The sequence below is a fragment of the Melanotaenia boesemani genome, chromosome 2 (assembly GCF_017639745.1).
Source record: "Melanotaenia boesemani isolate fMelBoe1 chromosome 2, fMelBoe1.pri, whole genome shotgun sequence".
NCBI classification, from domain to species: domain Eukaryota; kingdom Metazoa; phylum Chordata; class Actinopteri; order Atheriniformes; family Melanotaeniidae; genus Melanotaenia; species Melanotaenia boesemani.
Window position 1 is genome coordinate 27,804,917 of NC_055683.1, and position 16,014 is coordinate 27,820,930.

General features: G+C 40.4%; 1 protein-coding gene across 1 annotated transcript; it reads left to right on the plus strand.

Moving 5' to 3' along the window:
- Positions 1-446: 446 nt before the first annotated feature.
- ppap2d (phosphatidic acid phosphatase type 2D) lies at positions 447-15,987 on the plus strand. Its single transcript, XM_042006071.1, has 6 exons — positions 447-1,012; positions 11,611-11,768; positions 11,931-12,217; positions 12,347-12,404; positions 13,875-14,051; positions 14,282-15,987. The coding sequence occupies exons 1-6, from the start codon at positions 805-807 to the stop codon at positions 14,384-14,386; spliced, it is 993 nt and encodes a 330-aa protein (XP_041862005.1). The 5' UTR covers positions 447-804; the 3' UTR covers positions 14,387-15,987.
- The last annotated feature ends 27 nt before the right edge of the window (positions 15,988-16,014 follow it).

The window sequence follows — 16,014 nt, forward strand, 5'->3', positions numbered from 1 at the left end:
AAGTTAAATTTGTATGACTCACTAAGTAATGTAAAAGAAAAAAACAGTTAAAAGTTTCACTGGTTAAAACAGTCAAATAAATAAAAATGTTATTTTCTATAAACCGATCCATTGAACAGTAAAAGCTGGATATAGGACATGTCCTGACACGGGTGGGACTGTTTAATGGCTGAGTGGACAGCACCAGTCACACAGTTTTGAGGTCGGGTTGTGGGTGGTACATTAGGGTCTCGGTTTAATCAATACACATTGATTTTAATGGTCTGCAATCGGACCTTCAATCCTGCTGATTATCATAGGAAATAATGCAACAACCACCTCTCCCTCCACACACACACACACACACACACACACACACACACACACACACACACACACACACACACACACACACACACACACACACACCAAAATAAATGTTCCTGGGAGGGGCCTTTATCAACAACAACAAAAAATCCTGCATTTTAAAGTTATCGGTGTGTCCATGAGAGCAGCGTGCTACCACTAAGAAACTTGTCCTGGGGTTTCGTCGGATGTTTGTGTTCCCTCCTTTTCCCAGTCTGCCGCAGCCTTTTTTTTCTGCACTCCTTCTTATTGATGACAAGCTGGAGCGGTCGGTCGCTTGGTTGGATTAGTTGACCAGGATCTGCTGCTGTCAAACTTCACTTGACATGGATTTGCCGCACGGACTGGCGGACTAAAGAAGTTTGGGGGATTTTCATCACTCCCTGGCTCGATCCAGCAGAGAGGACAAACTGTTTGCTACGTTTGTTCAAATTGTCATAAACTTTCTCAGCTAGAGACATGCAAAAGTTCAATTCCACCGGTACGCATAGCAGCACGCTTCCACGGGACGCGGAGCTCCAGCTGCGGTTAGCTGACAGCGGAGGAGCCGGGGAAGGGAAGGAGAACGGAGCTGGAAAACATTTTCTCACCCAACCTGAGGAGGAAAACTCGTTTTGCACCAAGAAGAAGATGCTTGTCGGTTTGGATGTAATATGTCTATTTATCGGTAAGCTTTAGGCTCCTTCTTAAACTAGAAAACATTTAGGGTTTGTTTTGTTTTCCCCTCCACACAGTTTAACCATAACTCCCATGTACACTAACATAACAAAAATCAAGCATTTTCTAAACTTCCAATACAGTTATTAACTTATTAAGGACCCAGGTTTGTGCTATTGTAGGCCTACTGAAGAAAATAAATAAATAAGTAAATAAATAAATAAATAAATAAAAATTAAATCAGAAAAAGAAATTGGATGGGTTTGGATTTGGTAAAATTTAGAAAGCTGCGAAGTAGTTTTCTAGAAGTTCCATGGAAAGTGTTCAAACGAGAAGAAAACTTCAGCTCGGTCTCCTCGGAGCACGTGGGGGGCAAGAGGGAGAGTAGGACAGGAGGAGGGAAGGGGGGGTTCAGCTGGCAGCAGCAGATTTGTCCCGCGAGTTCATCTGTTCCCATGGTAACCCTCAAAGTTCCCGGGAGAAGAACGTGGGAATATGGATAAAAAACATGCCCCGTGCTTGTGTTCTCGTGCCGAAAATTACCCTGTTCGCTGAGAGCTTTAGCCTCCCTCTCTGCAGGATTACTGACTGTTATCCTCAAGTAATTTACCATGCTCAGTTGAACGACTACGCAAGCTTATAATTCGATAAAATAAAGTAGCATAAGCTCAAAAAGCAATAGAATATCAGTAACAGTTTGAGGAATAACTGAGTAGGACTCCGTTTTAACCATGACGATGTAGCCAGAATGAGTTATTACACATGTGACTTTTGGATACCAGATGAAAATTAATTAGGGAAGCTACTGAAGAAAAAAGACAATTATACATATTATATTTGGACTATCTTGTGTGGCATTTACTATCTAAACTGTTGCAATAGGAATCTCAAGCTCCAGTCCTTGAGGACCGCTGTCCTACAGGTTTGTGAAGTTTCCCTGCTTCAACACACCCGAATCAAATTAATGGGCCATTGTGCAAACCGTGAAAACAAACGGCAGACATGCAGCCATCGAGAACCGAAGCTTGAGATCCCTGATGTACGAGCAATATTAAGTTTCTTATGTTTATTCTAGTGAAGAGAAAGCCTGCACATAATAAATAATCATATAAATCATAATCATTGTTGATGTATCCCATAATATGGACATACTAGATTAAATTCAATCATATATATTATGCTTTTATTTGATGAGGTGCAGCATTATTGTTATTAGGTTTGGCAGGGATAAAGCTGTCCAAGTTGAGGCATACATAAGAGGCTTACAGTAATATGCTCAGAATTACACATTTTTCATTGTACCCTCAGTTCAGATTTAGTCTTAATAGCAAACTGAGCATTTTATTTTGCAAAACTAAAAAAGCTAGAGTTTTACACCAATCAACTGGTCAAAAACCGATGTGCATTGCATGAGAACATTCTGTTGTTGTATTTCGGTGATAGCCTTTTTCTGATGTCCTCCACATTATTTACAAAATTTATAAGGACTTTATTTCTTGTGTATATACTTAACATTTCTTTAGCCTAAAATGCTTATGAAATACAAATACTTCAGCCAGTTATCAGTATCATAGAATTATATTAAGGATTTGCCAAGTAATAAAGTAAATGTACAAAATCACTTTCCTTGTGGAGCCTCATCCAAAATCCTCAGATGCCCGGAGACCACATTTGTAACCTTAAGTTATTCTCAAAGAGTGAGACCAAATTTAATTCTGTAAGTTTATTGACATCATTTCACATGACAAATACAGAGAAATGAGCACCATTTTTAGGGGTGGGTAATAATTAGTTTTGACAATAAATACAAGAGAAGTAAAACCTGTTATGGCAGACTGGCAGGTCTGATACTCATTGACAGTTAAAGGATAGAAAACAACACTGCAAACACAAGAGCAGTGTAAGGCAATAAGACTCATTGCCATGTTATTCTTAACCCCTGCAGGTATGCAATTAGCTGTTCACTTTGGAGATTTCTCAGCAGCTTTGGTTGTTGGTTGAGGAAGTGGTCACAGTGACCCATCATCAGTCAGCTCAATGAAGGAAAATAGTTCCTCAGATTTTCTCCTAAGATACAACCTGAGCATGGAAGTTGTTTTCAATCTAAACCTGACCGTTGTATCCATCACCGACTAGATAATGGGGCTGAGATTGTGTTACTGACCATCCAGCAGGACACAAATGAGAGAATTTAGACCCCTTTCTAACCAAAATATGCGAAAAAGAGACTAATATTTATTTAACATTTTCTAAAAATAATTTCCAGTTATCCAGTAATTAGTACAGTGATACAGTGCTTACCAGTTTTGTATTAGCAAGAGAATTCTTAGTTTATTGGTTGACTAAAGGCCTTACTATATGGAGTTTGCTTGTTCTCCATCTACCTGCATGGACTTTTTCCCATGTGCTCTAGTTTATTCCCTTGGCACCAAAATGTACCTATTGGGTTAATGTGTAATTATAAACTGGCAGTGAAACATAGGTGTGAGTTAATGACCTGTCTGTGTTTAGCCAGGTGTCCTGTTCAGGGTGCACCATCATTTACTACAACACCATTTATTAGACATCAGAAGTAGTGAATTGTTCAACTCGTGTGAATAAAGATAAGTGTATGCTATATATGACACTACGTCACAGTGTGTTAATATCCTGTTTCGCCTGTCTTATAAACTCCCATCAGTCTCAGTTCATCCTGTCCTGGTAACCATCATGCTACTTATCAGCAGATGCTTTTCTATGACTAATCTGCAGGCATTGTGCACTGAATGCCATCACTTATTGGAAAAGAATTGGGTCCTTTATTTCAGTCAACCCTCGTCTGACTAACAAAAAAAATCCGTAAAATTACCAACATCAGATCCCCTCAGACGGTTGACCTTGCAGCATTATTCATCCTGTAAAAGAGCTCTTTCTCTACTGTAACTGTGGAATTTTACCCCAAGGCATCATCATAATTATGTGATCATATGAAGAGAGATTAGACAATTTTTGTGGTTTTAGAGTATTTTTGTTTGGGCTTACATAAAATTCACCTTAGAGTGGCAACATCAAGTTAGTGTGTTGTGGCATTTTTAAATCTGTCTGTGAAATGTTAGGATATTGAGGATATTAACTGAGGCTTTGACTCAGTTTACATGATCTTACTCTTACTCAATGCCAGGTTTGACTAACATTGCTGTATTTCAGTAATAAGGTAGAATTGTTTATGGGTCTGTTGCAAATAATATATGCTTCACAAAGATGAATTGTTTTGGTTCAGCTCAGCATCATTTCCAAATGAGCTTAAGACTCCAAATGCCAGAGTCTGGTCAAGTGTTTGTTTGTGTGTTAAGGTGTATATATGTAGTCCTGTTGGAACAAACACTACGCCCTGTGGCTGCATCTAACATTTAGGGTCTTTCCAGCCAAAGGTCAGCAGATTTTAGGTGTTTGCCATTTCTGAGGAGCATGCATGGACAAGCCTTCCACCCTGCTCTGCTGTTTCCCTTCTACATAACTGTTCTTTACTCTGTCATCACCCCAATAAAGTCTTTTAAAGACTCACGAGGATGATTGGAAAATGAATGGAGGCGGCATTTAAAAACCTACTCTTAGCTTATACTTGAACACTATTGCATCATGTTTTAATTTCTTGCATTTTGTTTTTTTTAGGCTTAACTTTCTGCTAGAGGTTAATTATTACTAAACTGTCAATTTCACACATACTGTATAAAACACAGACAACAGTTAAAAATAATAGGAATGCGTAAAATAATTAAAAATACATGAACATAAGTGGAAAAGTGAATTCTTTAAGTGGGAAATCTTACTACACAAGAGGTTTCTGTATATAGCTGAAAAAGAAACTTGGGTTGATCACCATTGTGTGTTCTTGTTGTAGACATGAAGCAGCATGCCAGGACTCAATGACTTGTATCTACCTTTGAGATCAGAATTCTGAAAGCGCACCCTTTCTTTTTCATTCTCTCTTTCCACTATTGTTCAAACAAACTGTTTTGGGCCTAATTCTTTCTTGGTAGTTAGATATGTACCTTTGTACATTTTTTTAAGATTCTTTTTAACTGTATGTGTCTTGGGGCGGATGGCGGATTAATGTTAGGAGGTTTCTGGTTCATTTCTTTTGGCCGAGAAAGTTGCCAAGTGAGTGAGATGGCCAGAGGCCAACACGTAACAGCATGCTTGTGTGTACAGAGGAAAATTGAATTGTTTTAAGGTGTATGTGTACGTTGGAGCCTGTTTTTTATTGTGTATGAGTCATATGGTTGCTAAAGCAAAATCTTTACTACAACTGCCATGTGCTTGCTGTTTGTTGACAAATTTGCCGATCCCGTTTAGCTTAAGGTCTTGGGGCCCAATGCTCTGAAGTTATAGAACACATTGGCATCACTCCGTGGCCGACAGATGGAGAGCCATTAGAAATGGCTCAGCCAAATCATTAGCCAGTGGAAGACATGGATTTGTGTACTGTCCTTGTTAGTATACTAATGGAACTCCTTTCTATTTGACAGAAAGGTAGAGTCTCAAGAGTCCATTAGGTGAACCCTTCCTGAAACAACACAACCCCTTCCTGCTGTGATTCTTCTTTCACTTATTAAGATGTTACTGTCTGCTCGGGATTTAGAAGTGGTTCAGATGCCCAGAGGCTGAGGCACAACTGAGCGTTTAAATGAATGCATAAACATCCCTAGAGAGGGATATGGCTGAAGATTTACAGTAGGGGTCAAAGGTCAGACTCATGGGTGCCTAAGGTAACAGAGACACAGCTGTGTGTTTATGTCTTTGTGAAGATGCAATACTAAGAAAAGGATAGAAAATACTCAGGCAGCAAATAGCTTCAAATGCGCTTTTAATGAGACAGCTGCAATCTTCTTCTTGATGACAGTTCCATAAGCGCCTTGGGTGGTCCATAGGTATTAGCCATAATGAGTGAATAAAGATGTATGCAGCACACTAATCCTCAGAGCTAATTATCTAGAATGGATCTGGTGAGGCTTAACATCAGATTTTCAACTGATTTTAACTACAGACAGCTCTGACTTGTCCTACAAGGAGACTTTGACAAACCCTCTTTGCACCATTTCAATGTTACCCTTCATCATGGCATCTCACCTAATGGAGATAACCCTGCTTTAAACGTCACAAGCTCCACTCTAAAGATGTTTCAACTTCATGTTCTGCTGCAAACCTAAACAGACTGACAAAACAGCCTTCATTTACCTTCATTTTTTTCCATACAGTACTACCACAACCAGTCTACTCCATGCTAAATGCATCCCTTGCAGTCTAAACCACAACTCTGTGTCATTCTCACTTTGCAGACTGCCAGCCCTCACCTCGCTGTGCTCACCCTTTACCTTCACACCGCAAAAAACACCAGAGAATTCCCTTAAAGTTTCCAAGGTACATACCACAGTGACATGGTCTTTATGTTCCTGCTAAATCAGACAAGCAGGCCGACAGCCCAGTTCAAGCCTCACCACTCATGCCCTGAGCTCCAGAGCTGAGCTCCAGGAAGCGGGGCAGTTAGGTGTGGAGAGAACAGAGGCAGCTGTGGGAAGCATGTCTCCACTGACTGGTGGCAACAGCAACAGTGAAAAGGGCAAGCGAGATATTTCCTGGTGGACTGATTGAAATTGAATTGACTTAAAGGCAGTTGGAACAACCATGCTGCCTTCAAAATATTTTTTTCTTTTTAGTTTTGTTTTTCTTTAATTCTGTGTGCTTTTTTTTATTTAGTCAATAGATATTGCCTTTTTTTTTTGCCATAATAGTACTTGGAACTGTTTCACAGTCTCTATCTGGGCTTTTACTTGTCTATATGAGGTGGATGCATAATGATAAATAAAGCTAGGGTGATATTTTATAGGGGTGTTTGGAGCCCAGCTGCGGCAGATGTTGATGATAGCATATGGGTGTTGTGGCTCCTCGGATTCCCTTTGTTCGTCACTGATAAATGTCTTTGTGATGCCATCAGGGCAGTCAAAACATATTCTCTCAGAACAATGAGGCCAATTATGAAAAAAGAAACAAGGGAGTCAGATAGCACAGGACGCCAGCATTCATCATTTTCTCACCTCTCCATCACATGGGTTAGGCAACCAAGAAGAAGGAAGACTTCTACACTGGCATTAATAAAGAGATCTTAAATTTGGGGTTTTTGCAGTCTATGGCTCTCATAATAGCAAATTTAGTGCAATTGACTGTGTTGTTTTGTGTATTTTAGCCTGTATCAGTCTTAAGAGTCTCATCATCTCTTCAAGCAAAGACTTTTTGTATTGACTTTTCTATAAACCACCTTGCTCAGACGGAACAGGGATTAGCTCAAATGGCAAATCAGGAGTCACTTATGGAGACAGCTTTGTGGAGTTGAAGTCAATATTGCTCAAATACTTGCACAAGCACACCCAATGGAGGTCCGCACTGCTATTTATGAGCATGTCAGACGTCTCGTCAGATGTCTCCTTGTTATGTTCGCAGGGATTATTTTGCTGGTTCAAATGACAACACTGCATGATTTGGCTCACTAGCTTATTATCTTTTTTAAAGGTTGACTTGAAGGTAAACAAGCAGCTTAAGATTTAGTTTGGAAATGTTGGCACATGTAAGCAGGTAGGGGGCCCAGTGAGGATGGACCACCCGGGAAGGGTGCAGTGCAGCTCAGGCTCAACCCAGTCCCAACCTGCAGGCCAGATGGACCCGTATTGACAGGTCACTTACTGTCTGCCCTCCATTTTTGTCAAAGGGTAAATAAAGAACAAAGCCTGTACAGTCAGATATTATTGAATGTGATGACCTAGATGACTGTTGCTTTTACTTAGGGCTAATCTATGAGGGTTCACAAGCTGTATGTCAGACTGCAGCAGCCCAAGCAGAAGTTTAATTATACCTATTATAATGGGCTGTTTGCCTTGATGCACATGCTTGGTATGATTTTATTTTACGTGTTTTACCAGCTCTGGCAGTGGTATGTTTCCTGCTTAATTTTTCTCCAGGTGCTAGTGGGGCTTTTTGTTGTTGTTTATTTTTGTGGTTTGTTTGGTTGTCTGTGGGTCTCTGTGGTTGGGGATTTGGTGTGTTTGTATCCAAGAGTGGTTTTTATGTGTTTATGAGCATGTTGAGTGTATATGTTTATTGGGGGGGGGTATTCTGCTGGTTGAGGCGGGGTCGTGTTTACAGAGCAGGTCCCAGCAGAGCCCACATCTCTGACCCTCACATTCCAAAACCACCACTAATCGCCTCCGTCTGCTGTTCCTTATAGAGAAGCCCTCATCTCATCTGTAATGGTTCCATTTCCCCAGTTTTCTCCATTAGGAGCCCCCATTTGTCCCTGTACTAGCCTCCTGACCATTCATTTTAGCCTACATTTTAGCTTGACAAGACACTGATCAGCAGTTGTGCAATGTAACTATGTCAATAAATAAGTACATTCTGCTCCCTTTTCTTTGCCCTCTTTTTTAATCACTTTCTCTAGACTTTTCTTTTTTTATTCTTTCTGCTGCTTGTTGTTCCCCTCTAACAGTGAGCTCATTCTGGGCTGTGGTCATAGATGTGTAAATTAGAACCAGAAGAGTTTCTCAGAGTGAGGCACATATCCCCTCCTCTCCTTCCTCCCTCCTTTCTTTCTGTCCCTTTTGACTATTTGAAAGCATTCCTGCTTTGAATGTCAGGCCCAGCCAACAGCACATTTTAGCCTGGCTGTGTGAGCCGACCCACTTCCCTGCATCCTTTTGGGTCCCCTTGCAGGCCCTCCTGGTCTGCCTCTCTTTTAAGCAGGTCTGGCCAGGTGGACAGGTTTGCTCACAGCTGCCTGACAGATGATGTAGGAGTCTCTGGAGTGTTTCTGTGTCTTGTTGTGAAAACAGTTTTAATGTAGTTGCAAAGCATAGAGGCTGGCTGTGACAAAAGAGCTTGTATTTTATACAAGACTGTGCAGATATTCAACAAGTTTCAAGCATGTAGTGTCTGTAGTGCATTTGCTTAGTGTTTTTCACTTTCTGAATGACTCATGACTCAGAATTTGTTATGCAAATCAAGAGGATAACATTTTGTTAGGAAAGATTAGCAAAAACCTGTTTTATAGTTACTACTGGTTTATGCTTATTTTATTAAAATGCATCTCATCCAAAAATGGGAAAAAAACACAAGCCATCTTTATTGGCAAGCATTGGGGTGGTGAAATATATCTCTTTGCGGCTCAGCACTTAATGGGTCCCATTAGGCAATATGTATTGAAACTGCTCCCCGAAGAAGTCCATGTTCATAATGTATCAGCAGAGTGCCTTAATGGAGGTCCTATCCATTATCTCTCTGTCAATGTAGCAACATATTGATTACAGAGAGAGGACTGGCCATACTGTAGACTCGGACTAGAAGTCAGATAAAGGCTGTTAATGGATAAAATGGAGGGCAGAAAGGCCTCTCTCCCTCTGCCTGTTAGAAACTGGTCCAGTTTCATTTAAAAAATTAATTAATTATAAATCTTGAACACGGTAACATTTCAGAATCCAGAAACTACACAAAAACATAATTTAAAACTCATCTCAAGGGTAAATTCAGCATGTCTGACAGGTCCAGTAGTTACAAATTATGTCAAGCTCTTCATTTTAAGTTGCTTTAGTCACTTAAGTCGTGTTGGATGAGATTTCATTAAAACATTTGCAATGGACTGCTGTTACAAATTATTTGCCTCATATTCCACTGACTGTACTCAAAAAGAGTTCAAGGGGGAACGTGTGGTGTGTTGTTTAACACTGTTGTTTCACAGGAGGAAGGTTCCTGTAGAACTGTGATGTTCTGTGTTTAATTTGAGGAGCACCACTCTACGGTGAAGCCAGTGACAGCACAACAGTCTTCAGGCGTTAACACAGTGTTCACACAATCCAAAATGATAAATTTGACATTATTTATGAATATTTAATTAACATTAGAAGGGCCTAATAAACCTGCAGTAATATTCCAACCGTGTGACTTGCTTTACACAAAATGAAGGTAAGAGGCCACAGCTAAAAATGAAAGTAGGTGATAAAGAGATGCTTGTAGAAGGTATGCATGAAGTGGTTCCTGTAGATGTGGTGACGAAGTGAGATGAGTGAGAGATTGGGGTCAGATGAGCGGTGTCTCCTCTCATATCTGTCTCCTTCTCTTTGTTGGAGTCACAGCCTCTGCTATCTGTCTGCAGTGTGTTTCCCTCCCTCACTTCCTGAACATCTCTGTTTTTTCTTTCCATCAGGGCAGCTTGACTTTGAATAGAGTTCACTAGAGTCAAAACACTTTTGACTCTACTGGACATTTTTTTTAACCAAATTGAAAAACATTACTAAATTGCAGCTATAATCACTCAAATGTTAGGTATGTTGCTGTATTATACCTATTTGTGTTTTCCTACAATGATAGCCTTGAATTTATAGATTATTACCTTGGTTACTGTCTATCAGTTCTGTGATATTGAATGGATGGTATGTGTGTTTTGCTATGGATTGAATAATAACAACATGCACAATAATGGCTAAAACTGACACAAAGCCAACGTGGAGGCTAATTTTTGAAAACATGACTAATACATTTGCATCATTTTTTTAATTTCTTGCACTTTGTAAGATCTGTTGACATCTCATAATTTCATATACATTTTAATGCCATTGTCGGTGTGTTTAAGTGCGTATTTGGTGGTCCCCTTTGGCCTGATTTTAAATGTGTATCCTGTGCACTACTCAGTCACGTAGTCTGAGAGATTCCCTGGCAGGAGTAGTGTTTTGGCCTGGGTGCGTTCCAGCCAACCAGCAGGCCTGGGATGAGAGGGAGAGGCACAGAGGTTAATGATTAGTCCCATGTTCTTACTGCATTCCATGGGGTGATGAGGGGACATGGGATAAGGGACAAAGAGCATGCTGCTGGGCAAGACTTCACATGGTTATTTAGCTGCTAATTTTTAAGTACAACTCAAAACAAAACTTAGACCTTCACCCATTTGTGGGTGTACACTGTTGACACCTCTCTGTTTCCTGGTAAAGGTTTCTACAACTTTTACCAAATGAACTTTCACCATCAAACTGTGAGATCTGTTTGCTTAAGCGAGCCAGACCTTGACCTTTTTTACCCAATTTAGAGCTCTATAATTAGTGACTGGCCAGGAAATGTAGTTAACAACAGTTAATATTAAGTTTAGATGGATTAAACTATGAGTCAGTCATTTTTACTGGAACAAAGAGTGTTTGTTAAACAGTACCTTGCTCTTTGCATAGTGACTTTATTGTCCCTTAAGTCCACTGAAACACGTCTGTGTAACATGGTCTGTAAACCTATTCTTTCTTCCTCTTCTTTTCCATGGCCATGCTCATATCCCTGACATGTCCTTTTTGTCTGTCAACCGCTCTTCTTCTCACTCCTTCTTTGGTGGAAGCAGCTATGAGTGGAATGCTTGGTACCCAGATAATGGCAAATCATCCACCCAACAGAGTGACACATGATATTGCTGCCCATCTAGCATCTCCTGTGAGTCAGGAGAAGGCCACCTTTATGTTACTAATTACCTCTGTGTCGAGTATTCCTAAAGAAATCTTTTTGTTTTTATCTGCCTCCTCTCCCTTTTCTTTTTCCACATCTTGTCAGCTTCCATACCATTTTTTGCGTGTGAACTGAAAGCAGTGACTCCATACAAGCGAGGTTTTTTCTGCGGAGATTCCAGCATCACGTATCCCTTCATAGAAAGAGAAGCCATCCCCGACACCCTGCTCATCGCCGGGGGAATAGCCATTACTGGCATAACAGTAAGGCGATGATACTTGTATCATGTTAGGATCATGATTTAAAGTTGTCGTCAGTTTAACATGGTGTACTGGAACTTGTTATAAGAGGAAAGCAAAAATACTATGATTGTTCCAGCATTAGTCAGAAGACTTAAGTTAACCAGTTTTTTATTTCTTTTTCAGATTGCATTGGGGGAATGCTATCGGGTACGATTTCGACGTGTATACACACGGGCTTTTGTTCAAAACCGATATGTGTCATGCCTGTACAAGGAACTGGGAAGCTTCCTGTTTGGCTGTTGTGTGGGTCAGTCTCTCACTAACATGGCCAAGTTAAGCGTGGGTCGCCTGCGACCCAACTTCCTCTCTGTCTGTAACATCACCTATGAATCCATTAACTGCACTCCTGGCAGCTACATATCCCAGATCACCTGCAGACAACCTAACCAGAAGATGGTGGAAGAAGCAAGGTGTGTTTTTCATGTGCATGAAGTTATTTCCTCAGAAATTATTTGTTTACCAAGGGTGGGGTGTACAGTGAGTTTACTTCTGCAGTTAATGTGTAACCTGTGACATCTTTTATTGATCCTCTCTTTCAGGAAGTCCTTTTTTTCTGGCCATGCTTCTTTTGCAATGTACACCATGCTCTATCTGGCAGTAAGTCACACATACTTGCACAGAAACACATCAGGAATGTGACCTTCATTTCCACCTGAGCTCATGTTGTGTAATTACAGTTCCTAGTACTGTGTTTAAAATTTTCTGAAAATATTAAAGCTCTAACTTTTTTCTAAGTTATTAAACACAAGAGTTGTCTCAAGAGACAGAGGAACACTGTGTGTAACTATTAACTAACCTAATTAAACATGCACAAACACACACACACACACACACACACAGACATGTGCTGTTAAATACATTCACTCTTGATTGTGAGGCAGGAGATATTTGAGAGCAGTAGTTCCCTGATTCAAACTGAAAGAGCTGGTGAGACAGAGAGATAGTGAGGAGGAGGAGTGGGGTGGAAGAGAATGAGGGAAACTGTTTTCCACAGGGAGCATGAATAGATGAAGAGAATCCACAAACAGAGGAGGCCTTGTTGTGGGTCTCATTTAGAGGAGGGGGTGGAGGGCTGAATATGCCTGCTGAGAGATCGACAGGCTTCTTTCAGCAATAGACACCCTCTCGACCCCCCCTTCTCTTCATTTCCCTCTCTCATTGCTCTACCCAGTGGTCATGGGTGCATTGTGGTAAAGATGAGACAGTTAGAGGGAGACAAAAGCAGGTTATTATCCATAAAATGTTCACATTCCTTATGCATTTCCCATCATTAATTCTTAATAGATAGCTTTCAGGTGACCTAAATACTTTTTACAGCTACAGCAAACCCTCTGCTTTTTACACTTGAGCACTATAGAAGTTCAAATGAAAAGCCCCTTTCCAGCCACAAAAAAGACAATCATGAGAACAGTGGGACTGAATTAGATAAATAATAAAAGGGGAGAAGAAAATGAAAGGAAAGAAGTGTTCTTAGAGGGCTGCAGTCTTTGTGTCTGTTTTTTTCCTCTCTCATACTAGTATTTTCTCCCACACACACAGACAGCTTTGCACACAGACTTGCTGCTAGCTAATGTTTCAACAGGCTGTACAAAGCCTGGAGAGAATGTGTCAAACCTGTAGGTACATGCCACCTGGATCGTGGCTAGCTGATGGTGTGTAAAGCAGGAGTGACACCTGCTCTCAGATGAGATAGCAGAGGTAGAGAAGGACTGGGTGAGGAATGTAGACCACATGCTCCCCAGTGGCTGATAGGCCCAGACAGACTTCCAACCACCTCATAAAGCCATCCTTGCATTTGCATCACACTCACCCTGTGAACCCATTTTTGTAGCCACAAAATTTCATTCCATACTGTGATGCTGATGCAGGATGAGTAGGGTTAAGTTCCTTTTTTTCCATCTGAGAAGCAGATTTAATTTTTTTCCTAAGTTAATAGACGTTGAATCATTAAATTAATCATCAGCTTATATTTGTGAGGTACACATTAACACACAAGTAACCACATGCTTAGATTAACAGTGTTTGATGAATATGGTATAATAACAGCATTCATCTTCACTTCTACAGTTCTACCTGCAGGCACGGTTGTCGTGGCGAGGAGCTCGGCTTGTTCGCCCACTAGTGCAGTTCCTCCTAGTGATGCTCGCCATCTACACCGGTCTGAGCCGCATCTCTGACTACCGCCATCACCCCACTGACGTCCTCACTGGCTTCATCCAAGGGGGGCTCACTGCATACTGGGTGGTATGTCCAAATCACTGTTATCTAAATACTTCTGAATAACAGTTATCTGTGTCTTCACAGAATTGGTTGCTGTCTGCTCGCTGTTGACTATGTTAAACAATATGCTCTTTCTCCCATTTTTCTATCTCTGCTCTCTCTTGGTGTTTATAAACAGGGAATGACTGACAGCATGTGTGGTCTGCGTATATTTCCTGACATGATTTTCTTTTTCTTTTTGTCTGTGCCTGCAGGCTTTTCACATCTCCTCCATGTTTAAGCCCTGCACCCATCCAGACCTGTCTCCTACAAGCATATCCCTGGAGAGTCCACTGTCCAGCCAGCAGACTGTTTGCTAGCAGGTGTGAACAATCATTTCAGGAATCAGAAGATACGAACATGGACTGCAACTCAGATAATAAAGAGAGAAACATTTGTTTATAAGAAAGGGAATGATTCTAAAAGAAGAATATGACAAAAAAGTACAATCTAATGCATGCCCACACATTCAGGCATTCTGATACTTATGCACACACATGGTCCATTCATCTAACATATTCACACACTCACATGTGAATTACATGCACATTTGACGGTATGTTACATCCGTCCAGTGAAAGAACTACATATTGACGTTACAGGTATACATATATATATATATATATATATATATACACACACAAAAAGCTTGAGGGTCTTATGCAGTATCTTAGCTGTTCCTAGGACTGCACTCTTCTGGATGGCGATGTCTGATGTTTCTCCAGGTATACGTTGGAGCCACTTCTCTAGTGTGGGGGACATGGCCCCCAGTGCTCCAATAATGACCACTGGTACTTTTTATATATATATATATATATATATATATATATATATATATATATATGTATATATGCGTGTGTGTGAAAAAAAATCAAGAGGACTTTTAGAAGCTGCTAATGTTGAAAGTTTCCCGTACATCCCCCCTTGAGTGGAGGCCTTCACCTTTCAAAGCATAGCTGATCACTCTTCAGTCTTGTATGAAAGATGAGAAAATGCCAGCCACTTCTTTCTTTTTGATCCCCTGATCGACTTGGAAAACATCAACCAGCAGCTGTGAACTGAGACCCTAAGACCTCAGATATACAGACGGCTCTGCACAAATTGAGAAGCACTGGCTGTAACTTCTAACCACCTTTACCTCCAGTGCCCTGTTGTGCCACTGCTCTAATCAGATTGCCCTACATCACTAAACTAAAACCTGTGTTTAAACAAAGAACAGTATTTGTGCTGTAATACAATGCTGTTATTCTCTGCAGAATAACTGAGGCAGTGAGTGGAAGGACTCAAACCTGGTAACCATCCTTCGTATTCACTACCATTTTTCTGTACTAACCACTTTGACTGTGTCTCAGAGGTGGAGGTTTGACTGAATTTATGTAACCCTTGACTTCTGCCCCTGGACTCCAATCTCTGAGCTGCACCTTGATTTATGCCACTCAGACAGGAGATGCATGGCTGTGACCCAGCTGTCCTCCTGTGCATCATAATTAATAGCACTTGAACATATAGTTAATGGAACCTTCTAACTATAATCAATATTATATATGTGAGTTAAAATAATCAGTGTTTATTTTGTTAATGTCAGACTCATACACTATATTTTCTTTCTTTCTTTTTTTAATGATAATTATTCAAACTGAATGTAAATAGATATGTCATTTTTTAAATCACACAGAATATCAAAAGTATTAGTTCCAAGCCTTGGACAGTTTTTACGTGTTTGTGAAAGTGTATTTCCAGGTACAGAGAGTTGCTCTTGTGCATGTTGTAACTACTAGACTGAGCCACAGATATTATAAGAAAGCTATATTTTTGTGTTCCCAGTTATTATTTGTTTATCATGTCTGTGAATGCCGCAACGGCAGAAATAACCACTGTACTCAAAAACCAAACCATTAAAGTGAATGTTGAATGTTTTGAACTTTTTTTGTTCTGTTGTTTTTTATTG

What these genes read in the sequence shown, in the direction of transcription:
- ppap2d (XM_042006071.1), top strand. Translation starts at nt 805, where the DNA reads ATGCAAAAGTTCAATTCCACCGGTACGCATAGCAGCACGCTTCCACGG. An exon ending in AAGATGGTGGAAGAAGCAAG is followed by an intron (nt 12,218 to 12,346) that starts GTGTGTTTTTCA and finishes CCTCTCTTTCAG; the next exon opens with GAAGTCCTTTTTTTCTGGCC. An exon ending in ACACCATGCTCTATCTGGCA is followed by an intron (nt 12,405 to 13,874) that starts GTAAGTCACACA and finishes TCACTTCTACAG; the next exon opens with TTCTACCTGCAGGCACGGTT.